Source organism: Coregonus lavaretus (assembly GCF_964263955.1).
Source record: "Coregonus lavaretus genome assembly, chromosome: 3".
Lineage (NCBI taxonomy): Eukaryota > Metazoa > Chordata > Actinopteri > Salmoniformes > Salmonidae > Coregonus > Coregonus lavaretus.
This window is the reverse complement of record NC_139990.1, coordinates 47,137,753-47,153,301: the sequence shown is the minus strand read 5'-3', so window position 1 is coordinate 47,153,301 and position 15,549 is coordinate 47,137,753. Positions and strand designations below refer to the sequence as shown.

General features: G+C 42.9%; 1 protein-coding gene across 1 annotated transcript in view; it reads left to right on the top strand.

Moving 5' to 3' along the window:
* The first annotated feature begins 261 nt into the window (after positions 1-261).
* Positions 262-15,549, top strand: part of LOC311119458 (SNF-related serine/threonine-protein kinase-like) — a 61,986-nt gene continuing 46,698 nt past the window's right edge. The window contains exons 1-2 of the mRNA XM_084157746.1: positions 262-472; positions 2,537-3,211. Coding sequence (XP_084013872.1) covers positions 2,623-3,211 — 589 coding nt within the window. The 5' untranslated portion in view covers positions 262-472; positions 2,537-2,622. The remainder of the gene's footprint in view (positions 473-2,536; positions 3,212-15,549) is intronic.

The following is a 15,549-nucleotide window of genomic DNA, read 5'->3' as shown; positions in this document are numbered from 1 at the left end:
CTTTGACGTCAGAAATGAATGCGGCTGATGCCCAACCATAGAGAATGATAGAGGCCTAGTAGTGCCCAAAAGGCCTTATTAGCATGGGCAGCGCCATTGAGGGCTTCCACCATTTTAATGTAGTCTACTGGGTGGGACTTCTAACTTCATGGACATGATTCCAACATATAAAAAATTAGTCTTCTATCTATCTCTATGTGCCCCACACACTTACTGCGCCGCCGCAACCGTTTCTGTGAGGAGAACGATTTCCGATGAGGGCTGCAATTCAATCCCAGGAACGTTGCAATGCCTTGTTTCACTGATGAGGTTTGGGCATAGGCACGGTGTGAGTGTCGTTGGTAATCGCAAAGGAGGAGGATAAGATTCGCTAATAATATACTTTATCGAGGGTAGAAGGAAGGACCTGATTTATCATCCAGTCTACTAGCTAGCTAAAGATTTCGTCTTGATGTTTACTGGAGAGAGAGGGGTAAGTCCGACCAGCCGTTGTTAGCTTGTAGCTAGGTTAGTTATCAGTATATTTGAGGTAACGTTACGTTAGCTCAATTTACGTTAACCAACGTTCGTTCATACAATTATTTGAGGAAATTACAATTGAATCGGCGCCGTCAGCTGAGTTTATCCAACGTCAAAATATGTTGTGACCCAGTAATACCTAGCTAGTTAACTAGCTAGCTACTGTTAGATAGCTAACGCTTTACTCGGTGAATGAACGAGGCACGAGTACGGTAACGTAGCTAACACCGGGCCTATCAAGCTGTTTCTCTGTCTCGTGATGGAAGCTAACGTTAGCTAGCTAGCCAACTGCTTCCATGGACCAACTAATTTAAACATTAGCTAGCCAAGTATAATCCTCTCTGACAAATAGCTAGTTAACTAACTTTTAGCCACTTTAAATTGACTAGCTAGCTAGCTATCGTTTGCTAAGTTAGTAAGCTAGCTACTGTAGTTTGTCATGACAACCAAATCACCTGGCCTGATGATCCCATTTAGCTATTGTGTGGTAGTTAAAAATAATGACGTTACCTAACTAAATACTTTCCAATTTCTGTAACTAGTAGTTATGTTCCCTGTATGCATACATTAGCAGTACAGTATTGGCTTCAATTCATAGGTACATTGTCATTGTAGCTACCTAGGTATTTAGTAATGTGTGGTGTAGGTTATGGCTACATTTTCAAGAGGGAAATACTGTAGCGTCCATTGATTATGAATGAAGGATCGTCTTTGAGGCACGGGTGTCTTTGAATATAACCCATGTGGGGTTAATGACAGCATTAACTCAATCCTACCAGTATAACCTGCAAATAGGCTAAACACAATTGTCCAGTCAGTCAAAATTCCTTGCAACTTTGGAATTCAGTGAGTCTAAGGCTAAATGTTAGATATTAAATCAACCCTTTTGTAAGTTAAATTCAATCAATCAAATGTATTTATAAAGGCCTTTTTACATCAACAGATGTCACAAAGTGCTATACAGAAACCCAGCCTAAAACCCCAAACAGCAAGCAATGCAGATGTAGAAGCACGGTGGCTAGGAAAAACTCCCTAGAAAGGCAGGAACCTAGGAAGAAACCTAGAGGGCCCAGGCTCTGAGGGGTGGCCAGTCCTCTTCTGGCTGTGCCGGGTGGAGATTATAAGAGTACATGGCCATTTTAAGGCCAGATTGTTCTTCAAGATGATCAAACGTTCATAGATGACCAGCAGGGTCAAATAATAAACAGTGGTTGTAGAGGGTGCAAAAGGTCAGTATTTCAGGAGTAAATGTCAGTTGGCTTTTCATAGCCAAGCATTCAGAGGTCGAGACAGCAGGTGCGGTAGAGAAAGAGTCGAAAACAGCAGGTCTGAGACAAGGTAGCAGGTCCGGTGAACAGGTCAGGATTCCCTAGCCGCAGGCAGAACAGTTGAAACTGGAGCAGCAGCACGTCCAGGTGGACTGGGGACAGCCAGGAGTCATCAGGCCAGGTAGTCCTGATCCTAGGGCTCAGGTCCTCCGGGAGGGGAGGGAGAGAATTAGAGGGAGCATACTTAAATTCACACAGGACACCAGATAAGACAGGAGGATTACACTAGATAAAACAGACTGACCCTAGCCCCTCGGCACATAGACTATTGCAGCATAGATACTGGAGACTGAGACGGGTGGGTCGGGGGACACTGTGGTATATGTCCAACATCAAAATTGTCGTTTTTCTTCATGTATCTACCAGCTTCACTGCTAGACCCTATCAGGGGTGTAATCATTACTCCAAACAGTCACAAAACGTTCTGTTTTGCAACGAAAACTAGCGTTTCTATTGGACAGATTCAGGTAGTGCCCTAACTGTTTGCTGAACCTGCCCAATAGAAACTGTAATTTCTGTTGCAAAACAACAACTGTTTGAAGTAATGATTACACCCCAGTACAAATCTGTGAGAATGTTCCAAGCTGAAGGTTCGAGTCAGGCGATAGGCCTTATTTCCTTAGTCACTTTTAAGTGAAGTTTTGTTCTGTTGATATTCTGACTTGATTTTCTCTCATTGTGACTCTTAGGAAGCGGGCATCATGGGCACGACATTAACATCCAACGTGTTCAAGTAAACTGGACCCACGAGACTGCGTAAAACCCATCCCCAGCCATGGCAGGCTTCAAGCGAGGGTATGATGGCAAGATCGCAGGGCTCTATGACCTGGACAAGACGCTGGGCCGGGGCCACTTCGCCGTGGTCAAACTGGCGCGCCACGTCTTCACGGGGGAGAAGGTGGCGGTCAAGGTCATCGACAAGACCAAGTTGGACACGGTTGCCACGGGTCACCTGTTCCAGGAAGTGCGCTGTATGAAGCTGGTGCAGCATCCTAACATCGTCCGGCTCTACGAGGTCATCGACACGCAGACCAAGCTCTACCTGATCCTGGAGCTGGGCGATGGAGGAGACATGTTCGATTACATCATGAAGCACGAGGAGGGCCTCAGCGAGGAGCTGGCCAAGAAGTACTTTGCCCAGATCGTCCATGCCATCTCCTACTGCCACCGGCTGCACGTGGTGCACCGTGACCTCAAGCCGGAGAACGTGGTGTTCTTTGAGAAGCAGGGCGTGGTGAAGCTCACTGACTTTGGCTTCAGCAACAAATTTCAGCCAGGGAAGAAGCTCACCACCAGCTGTGGCTCGCTGGCCTACTCTGCCCCAGAGATCCTGCTGGGAGATGAGTACGATGCTCCGGCAGTAGGTAAGAAATCTAAGCTTGTAAGCCTGGATACATTAGATGGATGACGTTTGACGCTGTCTGCGATAGATAGCTTACCTCCTAGAGTCATAGTTTGATTGTATTGACCTGGACTGGCTGTAATCTTTGGCACTTAGTCTAATAGGCACGTGTTGAAAACCCTTCAAGGTAATGGCCTCGTATCAGCAAGCTCACAACCCTGTGTCATGGGGCCATGGTGATTCTGTGAGATTGTTGCATGGACTTGAGCGCTAAGGATCACGTAGTGTAAAACATTTGCTGTATGCTGACCTTTGACATTGCCTTACCGTAGCCTAGAAAGGATTACTTTTGTGTACATATGCAGGTTTAGGCTGGTTTTGAACTTGCAAATTCAGAAGTACAAGGTTATGTTGTAGCTAGGGAAGCAAGTTACTGCTATTAGATGTGCATTGTTCATAATATGCCATTTAGCAGACGCTTTTATCCAAAGCGACTTACAGTCATGCGTGCATACATTTTTGTGTATATGCCACAGGCTATGTGTTGCTATGATACACAAGGCCAGTTCTCCTGGTGTTGGTGCCTAGAGTGTTTCATTGCACTTAATTAACTGGCTCATTGATTTCCTGTGTGGACTGACTGGACTGACCGTAGTGCATACAGCAGCAGCACTGACTTATACAATAGCCTCCTGTGTGCCAAACCAGGCATTTACATATCAAATCATTTGTAAGATGATTACTTATATTCTATGATACACCCTATTTCTTTAACATTTCACTGTCCCAGACATTTGAAAGGAGAGTCTGAAATACTCCAATGTTATGAAGACTAAAATCTCTAAAAATAGGCCCTATGCATGATAATGCTTTTGAGAAGCATTTGGGTTAGCTATTATTGCTTCCCCTATTTGACTATGCCTGTCACACTTGTAGGGTGTAACTGCAACCTGAGGAAACTGTGGTCTCTCTCTCTCACTCACTCACTCACTCACACACACTGTTGTTGTTTCTTTGCAAATAATGACAGAGCATCTTATCTTACAGTAATAGGTCTGGGGCTGTGTGTGCAGCCTGTGTTGTGTTGTAATTTTCATGGTTGTGCGTCAGATGAAGGTCCCAAGAGAGAAGGCTGACTGCTGTTAATTGCAGCCTGGTTACAATCGCCAGCTCTAAGCAGGACAGTTGATCCATCCTTTGTTTGTACTGAACATCTAGTGCTGAAGCCCTGATTAAACATTTTACTATTGATATTGTGGGGTTGATTAAAACACATTTCTACATGATAGCCAGTGGAAGCCTCGCACACAATCTACATGGTTTCCAGCTTAGCCCTGCCAAATCAATATTCCATCCTGCAGCCTCTCAGTCCAGAGCTGTGTCACAGGCCATCTCGCTGCCTCTAATCCATAAATTCGCCCTCTCTCTGAACAAACATTGCAGCAGTAGTGTTGCCTGGCCCTGGACTGGTGGGATGGGTGAGCACTCCAGAGTGTAAGTGTGAGAGAGTAGAGCTTACCTATGACCCTTGGCTCTGCTCCACAGTCTCATGGCTCTTGGCTTGCGTACTGTTATGTTTTGGTGGCTCTTGTCTGAGGACCATTAGTCAGAACTTCTGAGAGAGAGCCTGGCAAAAAAAGAAATCCTCATCTCTCACCCCCTCGCCCTCCGTCACCTGTGATTGGGGATGGAGGGCCAGGCAGAGTGAACATCCCAAATGGCATCCTATTCTCTATAATGTGCACTACTTTTGACCAGAATCCCATAGGGCTCTGATCAGAAGTAGCGCACATGCACTAAATAGGGAACAGGTTGCCATTTGAGACACAGCCAGAGTGTGCAGCTGATGTTTTTTGTAACTGCTCAGAGAACACCAGAGGTAGCATGAGGCCAGGAATGTGAATGAGCAAGAGTCATTGTAAAAAAGAGAGGAAACTGTTGGGCATGTGGGTGTATGTTAATGATGAACACTTTTCTTGGAATGTGATCAATGAGAGAGAGAGAGAGAGAGAGACACACTCCAGCCTACTGCCAGCCCTGTGGCTGTTTGTCATTCTGCCACGTTTGTTCCTCACTCTGTGTAATGACAGAACAGGGTGCTGTGGTGCTGGAGGTGTCAAGGAGGATGAGGCCAGTCTGACAGAACATGGTGCTGGAGGTGTCAAGGAGGATTAGGTCAGTCTGACAGAGCAGGGTGTTGTAGGGGCTGTGGTGCTGGAGGTGTGTCATGAGAATTTCTATCTCTAATTCAACCTAAGCTTGAATCATTACTTGAATCATTACAGGGTCCTGAGTGGCGCAGTGGTCTAAGGCACTGCATCGCAGTGCTAGCTGTACCACTAGAGATCCTGGTTCGAATCCAGGCTCTGTCGCAGCCGGCCGCGACCGGGAGACTCATGGGCGGCGCACAATTGGCCCAGCGTCGTCCAGGGTAGGGGAGGGAATGGCCGGCAGGGATGTAGCTCAGTTGATAGAGCATGGCGTTTGCAACGCCAGGGTTGTGGCTTCGATTCCCATGGGGGGCCAGTATAAAAAAAATATGTATTCACTAACTGTAAGTCGCTCTGGATAAGAGCGTCTGCTAAATGACTAAAATGTAAATGTAAAATGTAAATTACCAGGGGTTGTAAGGCTCTGGTTTTAATCATAAATGATTCAAGGTCCACAACCAGCAAGAATGATCTGTATTTTTATTCATGGAGAGCTCTGGCGCCAAAACCCATACATACTGTTTTATACCCCTTGACACACAAAGGCACTTTGCTCCGCCCACCTTTAGGAGGCTTTCTTAAACAGTTTCCGCAGTCTCCTTCACCCTGGAATGTTTAGTCCCGCCCCCCTCTGTTAGTGGGTTGCCACTACATTATAACTCTTAACACCGTTCACACATTTATACTGTATTTGGGGTGAAATCCTTTAGTCATTCTTCTTAAAATACAAATTAATCTAACAATCCACCCCTTTGACTAAATGTTTTCACATTCAGGATAAATGTATTTTACAAGCATGATTAATCTCAGAGATTACGTCAGAACTAATAAACATTTCATCCAATTGCGGTCTTTCAGGGTCCAAATCCTCGTCATCCACCAAGCCTGGAGGATCGTTTTTCACATTCCCCTGGTCAGAGTCCGGAGTCAGTCCATCTCTCATCATTGTTTAGATACTGCATTTCACCAACGCCTGACTCACCAATCCTCGGACACAGGGAACAAGACAACAACCACATAATACAAGAATACCCATACAAACACTGACCGCTCCTAAGATGGTGGCTGCTATGGTTTTCCATTTACCTAACATTTCATCAAACCACCCTATCTGCATCTCTAGTCTGGTTAATAAATCGTTGTTGGTTGTAATAGATATAATTGATCCAATCCACATTCTTGTTTATTGTCACCCACCAGAAAAATGTTATGGTAAAACCCTCCCATATTTGATTCATAGCTTTGTATTTGTCTGGAACACCCCTGGGGATGCCTATACCATCTATCCAAATTGGGCTATTTCCTTCCTGACCTATATTTCTTCTCCTCCTGATTATTCTTCCTGTCACTGGTCTTTGATGACTAATTCTTACAGGTTTGGACCAACAATACTGGTGCACAAGTACCCACCCATCCTTCTGGTAATGTCTGTCGAATGCTCCCTTTGTTAGTACATGCCCACCACACATCAGTCAGAGGGATGGTAAGGTTCATACTTTTTCCCCTCCCTTCCTTATCTAAATCAGTCACATTAATTATCTCCTTACAGCCATCAAAATCACCCAAGTTACGGGTGCCATTTCTATGTCTGTAACACTGGTATTCGCCAGGAGTTAAAGTGAATCTAGGTGGGCTGGCCGAGTAAGTCAACTTTGCCAGCCCAATCCCTGTGCAATTGGGCTCTTTTTGATTGGACCACAGGGAAACATTGCCTTTGTGTCGGTCGCCCAATGGAGCATGCATAACAAATGGTCTCCCCCAAGGCCCTAGCGGTGTACTTCATCCACTTTAACCAAAGATTTTCATCAGGGACCCCCTCTACTTCCCCTTGGTTCCATTCTTGGAGGAGAAAATCTTTCATAGTGGATGGGTTAGTCGAATTGACTCTGTCATCCCTTGACTGATCTACTCGGTCTATTGCTATTAATGGATTAATGACAGTACCTGTGCCCTCCATATCTTTCGACTCCATCAAATGTAATCTTAGACAAGTATCCCGTCCGTATTCGTCCGCACAAGCCCAGTAAGTTATTTTCATGTCCTCTTTAGTGACCTTTACTATTGTTACTACCATCTCCGTGGGGATGTCGTTATACCTTCTTATCCTCCATCTGGACGTCCAGCCCCCCACCCCCCGTCTCATATCTCCGTCCCCCAGTATGTCTAAATACCTGAGCCCAGGAACAATCCGCCGAGGGAGCTGAACATAAATACAATGGGATTTTATAATCCCACGTTGCTTGTTTATCCGCCCTGATAAGATCCCTAATCCTAATTTTGAATCTTACTCCCAACCCTTCTCTGACTCCTATTTTGTAGATCACTCGTCCTTGACGGTCAGTATGTCGGGTCGCTTCCCTTTTATTTCTTAATAATGGTAAGGCCATAGCGTAATTGGTGCGGGGTGGTGGTGGATCTTGACATACCAAGACTATTGCCGAGACTATGATGCAGCTCAGGGTCACCCATATTCCCCAAAACCGCCAACCCTCTCCTGCCTTTAGTCCTTCTGCTTGGTACCACCCCATACTCACACCCTAAGAACACACTACAGTGATGATAGGTCGGGGTAGGAGATCTTCGTTAACAGAGCTGACCCCAGACCCTATTGGTGTAGTTCTTCTCTCCAACTCTGCGTGTGTTCAGTGGTGCTTGTATGTGGTCTTACCTTCTTGCAGTGGGTAACATGGAACCCGGTTGCTCTTTCTGCTATTCTAATGGCAAAGGCAGTGACCAATATAACCTGATAGGGCCCTTCCCAACAGGCCTGCTTCCAGTTTTTCTTCTTTAGGGACTGGATGCTCACCAGTCACCTGGTTAGATAGAGTGGGTCACCTTCTCCTTTAGTTCATCTGTGGGGCACAAAACCTCTGACATACGGGTGTGGTTAATAAACTATCTTCACACATGTTCAGATTAATCTAACAATTTCTGACTGCATTCTCTTTCTAGACTATATCTAAAAAAATGTTGTTTTTTAAAAAGTATATTGTCCTCTCCTTCGTATATTATTTAATCCTACCATTAGCCTCTTCCCCCCTCTTGACACATAGTTATGCTCATGTGTCAATATTACCACCTACCTAAACAATCACTTAGGTAATTTATCAACCAATTGCCATGCCTTTATTTTTGAGACTGTCCCTTGCTTCTTTATTGGCCCTCCCACTTCCTTTGTCTTTTATGGTGGCTAAATTCGACTTTCATTCAGTTCAGAATCAATTAGTAATCCAATCAATCAATCTCTTTATCTTGTAAAAACACTTATGTTTAGTTCAAACTCTGTTCTACCCCGGCTCTCCCGGGCTTGACCTGAAGACTGATTGTTGGACATGACAAGTCCATATTTAAATCTTTCAAACCTAACACAACCATCCTTCATGCTGTAATCAATCAAGAAGATAGCAAAGGAGAGACAGGTTTTAGCCTGAACTCTGCTTAATCCTGGTGCCGCTCCCATCACAATGTTTGAAGAGAGACAAAAGACAGCCATGGATTGAAGTAAGAGCAAGCACTTCGACCCTAGGTCACCTAAGTCTTCTGCCTAGCAACAAAGAACAAAAACCTCTATGTTCGTGATTAACCCAGTTATATCTAATAGCCCACCAAAAAAAAAAACATCACCATCTTTAAATCACGACCAATGTCATATCCCTCTTTACTCTCTACCATTTGGGTAACATCCCTGATATATGTAGGAAAAGCTAAGACTGTTTGGGAAGAGAGCAACAACATAAACTGTTCTTCCTCCTCAGAGTTCCAAATGATTTTACCATGGGCTGCCATTGCCTTCCCATAGATAAGATCACTTAATTTACCAGTATGCAGTACATAATGGAGTACCCAAGCTTTACAGCAGTCTATCATTACCAAAAAGCTCATAATTCTTCATCTATTTTTGACGTCTAGTCCCTATCTTCCTGATCTTATTGCTAAATCAATGATCTAGGCAATAGCTGTTTCTCATTAGATTGTGCCTTCTTCTGATTACTGCAGCTCATTGCATTAATTTAGTTTCAAATATCAACTTGTGGTTTATTAAAGCCTAATAAAAATGAAATGTACATGACAACATTTGATAATATCTCAACTTACTTCTATCCCATAAAAGTAATCCAAGATTAGTACAATTGACTAGCAACAGGTATCTTTAATTCAGGGAAAGCTCTCTCCCTCTTCTGTTATCTTAATGTTTCAAATATCACCCAACAAACCGTTCCATCCCACAGCATAGTAAACACCACCTATGAACTGTTGAAAATCCCCTAAATTCAACATAACAACCCTTTATAAACATCATGCTGGGTGTGTTGTTTTTTATTTGAAAAACCCAATTGGAAAACAACAATCAAAGATAGCCAGGCTCAACTTAATTTGGTAGCTCACTTTTATGACCTAAATACTGCCTAACTTCACTACTGCTCCCCCTCGCCCTGAGCAACATTCCAATGAGATAAGCTAATCTCTTTCTCCTGGTTATACATTTTGTTAACCTTCAATTACCATCAGTAATCTAAAGATGGTAGTACACACAAAACATGATACAGATATCCCCAGTCCTAACCCATCAATAATGTTTGTATCTATCTAATTCCTCATAACTAATCCATAAAACCACTCAAAATTCCTCGAGTATACAATGATTATTTAATTGATTACCCTAAATCTGCTACATGTGATCTCATCTCAAATGATCCATTATCAATTATTTGATCAACCCCCTAGGAAAATCTGTCTCCCCTTCTATTACACAATTCAGTTATTTTTACCTTTATATTCCCAATTTACTATTACTTTAATCATTGCAACTTGTTGCATTGATGTTCTTAAAATGTAAACCTATTGTTTAATAACTTCATACTTATAACCAATGTTTTTTCAATCCATCATCCTAATAGTAAAAACGATATCCCATTGTTCACGTAACAAAACCAAATTTTTTTTTTTTGAATCCACCAGTTATTTTCATACAATATAATAATAATATAATATGCCATTTAGCAGACGCTTTTATCCAAAGTGACTTAGTCAGGCGTGCATACATTTTTATATATGGGTGGTCCCGGGGATCGAACCCACTACCCTGGCGTTACAAGCGCCATGCTCTACCAATTGAGCTACAGAGGACCATCCTTTGTTACCCAACATACACCACTGGTGTTACTCAACCTATATAATAAAGTAATAACCATTTGAATTCATCAAAGCACTTCCTTCCAGTAAAGTCTTTAGACCTCTACTTGAAATTTTCCAGCTCAATCTAACTCGCTGGACTGTCTCTATTTTTTCCCGCTAACCAGAGCCATAAATTATTCTCCTTTGTCCTCAACTCAATTTTTACAGCTCTATCGCAATTTCAGTTCGCTATTCAATTTCTTTAACTGTTCTCTCTGATTCGGCCCTAATTAATAAAACAAATACTTGATATCGTTGATAAGCATACATTTAATGATGATATTCCTATCATCTGAACTATGTACTGTCATAATGTCATTCGTACTTGTAACATATTTTCATAGACCTACAGTGGGGAAAAAAAGTATTTAGTCAGCCACCAATTGTGCAAGTTCTCCCACTTAAAAATATGAGAGAGGCCTGTAATTTTCATCATAGGTACACGTCAACTATGACAGACAAATTGAGAAGAAAAAAATCCAGAAAATCACATTGTAGGATTTTTAATGAATTTATTTGCAAATTATGGTGGAAAATAAGTATTTGGTCACCTACTAACAAGCAAGATTTCTGGCTCTCACAGACCTGTAACTTCTTCTTTAAGAGGCTCCTCTGTCCTCCACTCGTTACCTGTATTAATGGCACCTGTTTGAACTTGTTATCAGTATAAAAGACACCTGTCCACAACCTCAAACAGTCACACTCCAAACTCCACTATGGCTAAGACCAAAGAGCTGTCAAAGGACACCAGAAACACAATTGTAGACCTGCACCAGGCTGGGAAGACTGAATCTGCAATAGGTAAGCAGCTTGGTTTGAAGAAATCAAATGTGGGAGTAATTATTAGGAAATGGAAGACATACAAGACCACTGATAATCTCCCTCGATCTGGGGCTCCACGCAAGATCTCACCCCGTGGGGTCAAAATGATCACAAGAACGGTGAGCAAAAATCCCAGAACCACACGGGGGGACCTAGTGAATGACCTGCAGAGAGCTGGGACCAAAGTAACAAAGCCTACCATCAGTAACACACTACGCCGCCAGGGACTAAAATCCTGCAGTGCCAGACGTGTCCCCCTGCTTAAGCCAGTACATGTCCAGGCCCGTCTGAAGTTTGCTAGAGTGCATTTGGATGATCCAGAAGAGGATTGGGAGAATGTCATATGGTCAGATGAAACCAAAATAGAACTTTTTGGTAAAAACTCAACTCATCGTGTTTGGAGGACAAAGAATGCTGAGTTGCATCCAAAGAACACCATACCTACTGTGAAGCATGGGGGTGGAAACATCATGCTTTGGGGCTGTTTTTCTGCAAAGGGACCAGGACGACTGATCCGTGTAAAGGAAAGAATGAATGTGGCCATGTATCGTAAGATTTTGAGTGAAAACCTCCTTCCATCAGCAAGGGCATTGAAGATGAAACGTGGCTGGGTCTTTCAGCATAACAATGATCCCAAACACACCGCCCAGCCAACGAAGGAGTGGCTTCGTATGAAGCATTTCAAGGTCCTGGAGTGGCCTACCCAGTCTCCAGATCTCAACCCCATAGAAAATCTTTGGAGGGAGTTGAAAGTCTGTGTTGCCCAGCGACAGCCCCAAAACATCACTGCTCTAGAGGAGATCTGCATGGAGGAATGGGCCAAAATACCAGCAACAGTGTGTGAAAACCTTGTGAAGACTTACAGAAAATGTTTGACCTGTGTCATTGCCAACAAAGGGTATATAACAAAGTATTGAGAAACTTTTGTTATTGACCAAATACTTATTTTCACCATAATTTGCAAATAAATTCATAAAAAATCCTACAATGTGATTTTCTGGATTTAATAATAATAATAAATAATTTGCCATTTAGCAGACGCTTTCATCCAAAGCGACTTACAGTCATGCGTGCATACATTTTTTTTTTTGTGTATGGGTGGTCCCGGGGATCGAACCCACTACCTTGGCGTTACAAGCGCGTGCTCTACCAGCTGAGCTACAGAGGACCACCATTTATTTTCCTCATTTTGTCTGTCATAGTTGACGTGTACCTATGATGAAAATTACAGGCCTCTCATCTTTTTAAGTGGGAGAACTTGCACAATTGGTGGCTGACTAAATACTTTTTTCCCCCACTGTATCTAGAATACTTCTAAAGCTATCTAATTCAACTTTTAATACACGTAAAAATTCTCTCTCTCTCTCTCTCTCTCCACCCATTCCCTATTGAATAAGTGAGTCTTTCTATTTAACCCCCAACCGCGCTTCAAATCTTCCATAGTATTAACCAACCACATACTAAGTAGTGTCCGTTTACCATTCATACCAGCCGTTGAATTCCCTCATACACACAGATTTCACCTTATGCCATTCAAATGCCCAACAAAACATAATAGTTCAATGGAACCCTCTATTGGCTCTCTACTATTTATACATTACTTCTATAACCACTTTAGTTATGGTCCGATTACCCATTAAACCTTATCACATATCCTTATCACCTAATCAAACAACGGCACAACCTTAAACTCATATCGGCCGGCTGGTAGCCCAGTAACCAAGAGCACTGTGTCAGCAACCCAGAGGTCGCCGGCTCCAATCCCCGAGCCGACCAGGCGAAAAATCTGCCGATGTGCTCCCGAGCAAGGCACCCAACCCCAACCGCTCCTGCAAGTCGCTCCGGACCAGAGCGTCTGCCAAATGACCAAAAATGCAAATGTAAATATTCTCTACTTTCTCACTCATGACGTACGTCTATGTTTGGGTGAGAAAGTTCATACGTATATATCGTTAGAAATGTATAGGTACCTCTCAAATAATCGCTTCGTGGTGTTTTTAGCCAATTCTTAATCGACACGAATCATTTCTTCAAACATTTTACCCGTGGAACCAAAAAATAGACTGTCCTATCTCCGACACTGCCCTTTCCTTTATCCCTGCAGTCACGATGGTTATGACCTGTTCTGTTACAGTATTTACACGGGGCCTTACACTCCCTTGCCAAATATTCCTCTTTGTTACAGTTAAAGCACTTCCTCTCTCCTTCGCGCTTCCAAAAGCCATACCCTCGCTGTTTCTTCAAATCCGTTCCACAGTGTATATGCATCTGCCTAATCATAACCTCTAACTTCTCCACATCGAGATGCCCAATAAATCCATACCTCTTCTCCCAAATGGATCCATAAAACATATTTCTTCGATCTCTTCCTAACATATATCTTTCATCCCCCGTTAATTCTCGGACCTCTTTAGAATATTTATTTCCTATGGTGGAAAAATAAGAAATCCCCCCGTTTTTAGTAATAATTCAATCCAGAATTATTTTCCTGGGACTTATTATTAGGTGCGACTCTTGAGCCAATGTTTATGATCTGCTTTTGTAATTAACCATTTAAACTATCTAACCCGTAACCCAGAGTTTTTTTTTTTTTACTCCAGTTTCATGAAAGGGATCGGACAACCATTTTCTCACGCGACCTATTTTGGTTCCTTTCTTGAAACAATTATCACGTATTTCGATGGATCATTAAGTCTCACACGTATACAACATTATACGATTTTTTGCTAACACTATCTGTAACCTAGAGGTCGTAACTGCTCCAGTTCCATGAAATAGACAGAGTTAGAGCAAATCCCCAGTTGTTTATGCGTCTTTTGACCTGTTTAATGTATATCGCACACGACGAAAATTATCCCCCTTCCTGTTTATATTGTAAAGACTGTATCTCGTACAATCTCAATATTAACTAGATTATTTTGGTAATAGCTATTTACCTAGGGTCAATTCCGGGCCCCCCTTCCTTCCATTATAATAATTATTATTTCCTTTGAGATTTTGGTAACTATTCTCTGCCCTTCACAAGAATTACTATTCTTATACAAGTTCAAATAATTACACCAAAATCCATGAATAAAAATTACTGACCTTCTCCTTGCAGTTTGGATTTAAATGCTTTTTCAATCTCGTTAACGTCTTTATCGTTCATAAGATTAATCACCGGCCTGTTCATAACCTTAACGTCGAAGGCCAGGACTATTCTCCACGGATGCAATCATCCGCCCGTGCACGGTTTCGGTGTCCTTAGAACGACAAAGACGTATTTTTGAGCTCCGCTCGAAGGACCACTTGTCATGAGAATTTCTATCTCTAATTCAACCTAAGCTTGAATCATTACCAGGGGTTGTAAGGCTCTGGTTTTAATCATAAATGATTCAAGGTCCACAACCAGCAAGAATGATCTGTATTTTTATTCATGGAGAGCTCTGGCGCCAAAAAACATACATACTGTTTTATACCCCTTGACACACACAGGCACTTTGCTCCGCCCACCTTTAGGAGGCTTTCTTAAACAGTTTCCGCAGTCTCCTTCACCCTGGAATGTTTAGTCCCGCCCCCCTCTGTTAGTGGGTTGCCACTACATTATAACTCTTAACACCGTTCACACATTTATACTGTATTTGGGGTGAAATCCTTTAGTCATTCTTCTTAAAATACAAATTAATCTAACAAGGTGTCAAGGAGGATTAGGTCAGTCTGACAGAACAGAGTGTTGTAGGGGCTGTGGTGCTGGAGGTGTCAAGGAGGATTAGGTCAGTCTGACAGAACAGAGTGTTGTAGGGGCTGTGGTGCTGGAGGTGTCAAGGAGGATTAGGTCAGTCTGACAGAACAGAGTGTTGTAGGGGCTGTGGTGCTGGAGGTGTCAAGGAGGATTAGGTCAGTCTGACAGAACAGAGTGTTGTAGGGGCTGTGGTGCTGGAGGTGTCAAGGAGGATTAGGTCAGTCTGACAGAACAGAGTGTTGTAGGGGCTGTGGTGCTGGAGGTGTCAAGGAGGATTAGGTCAGTCTGACAGAAGAGAGTGTTGTAGGTGCTGGAGGTGTCAAGGAGGCGGAGTCCAGTCTGAGGATGATGCCACAACAATGCTGCATTCCAAATGGTAGGGTGTATAGTAGGGTGCCGTTTGGGATTTGGCCCAAGCATCTGATGGAACAA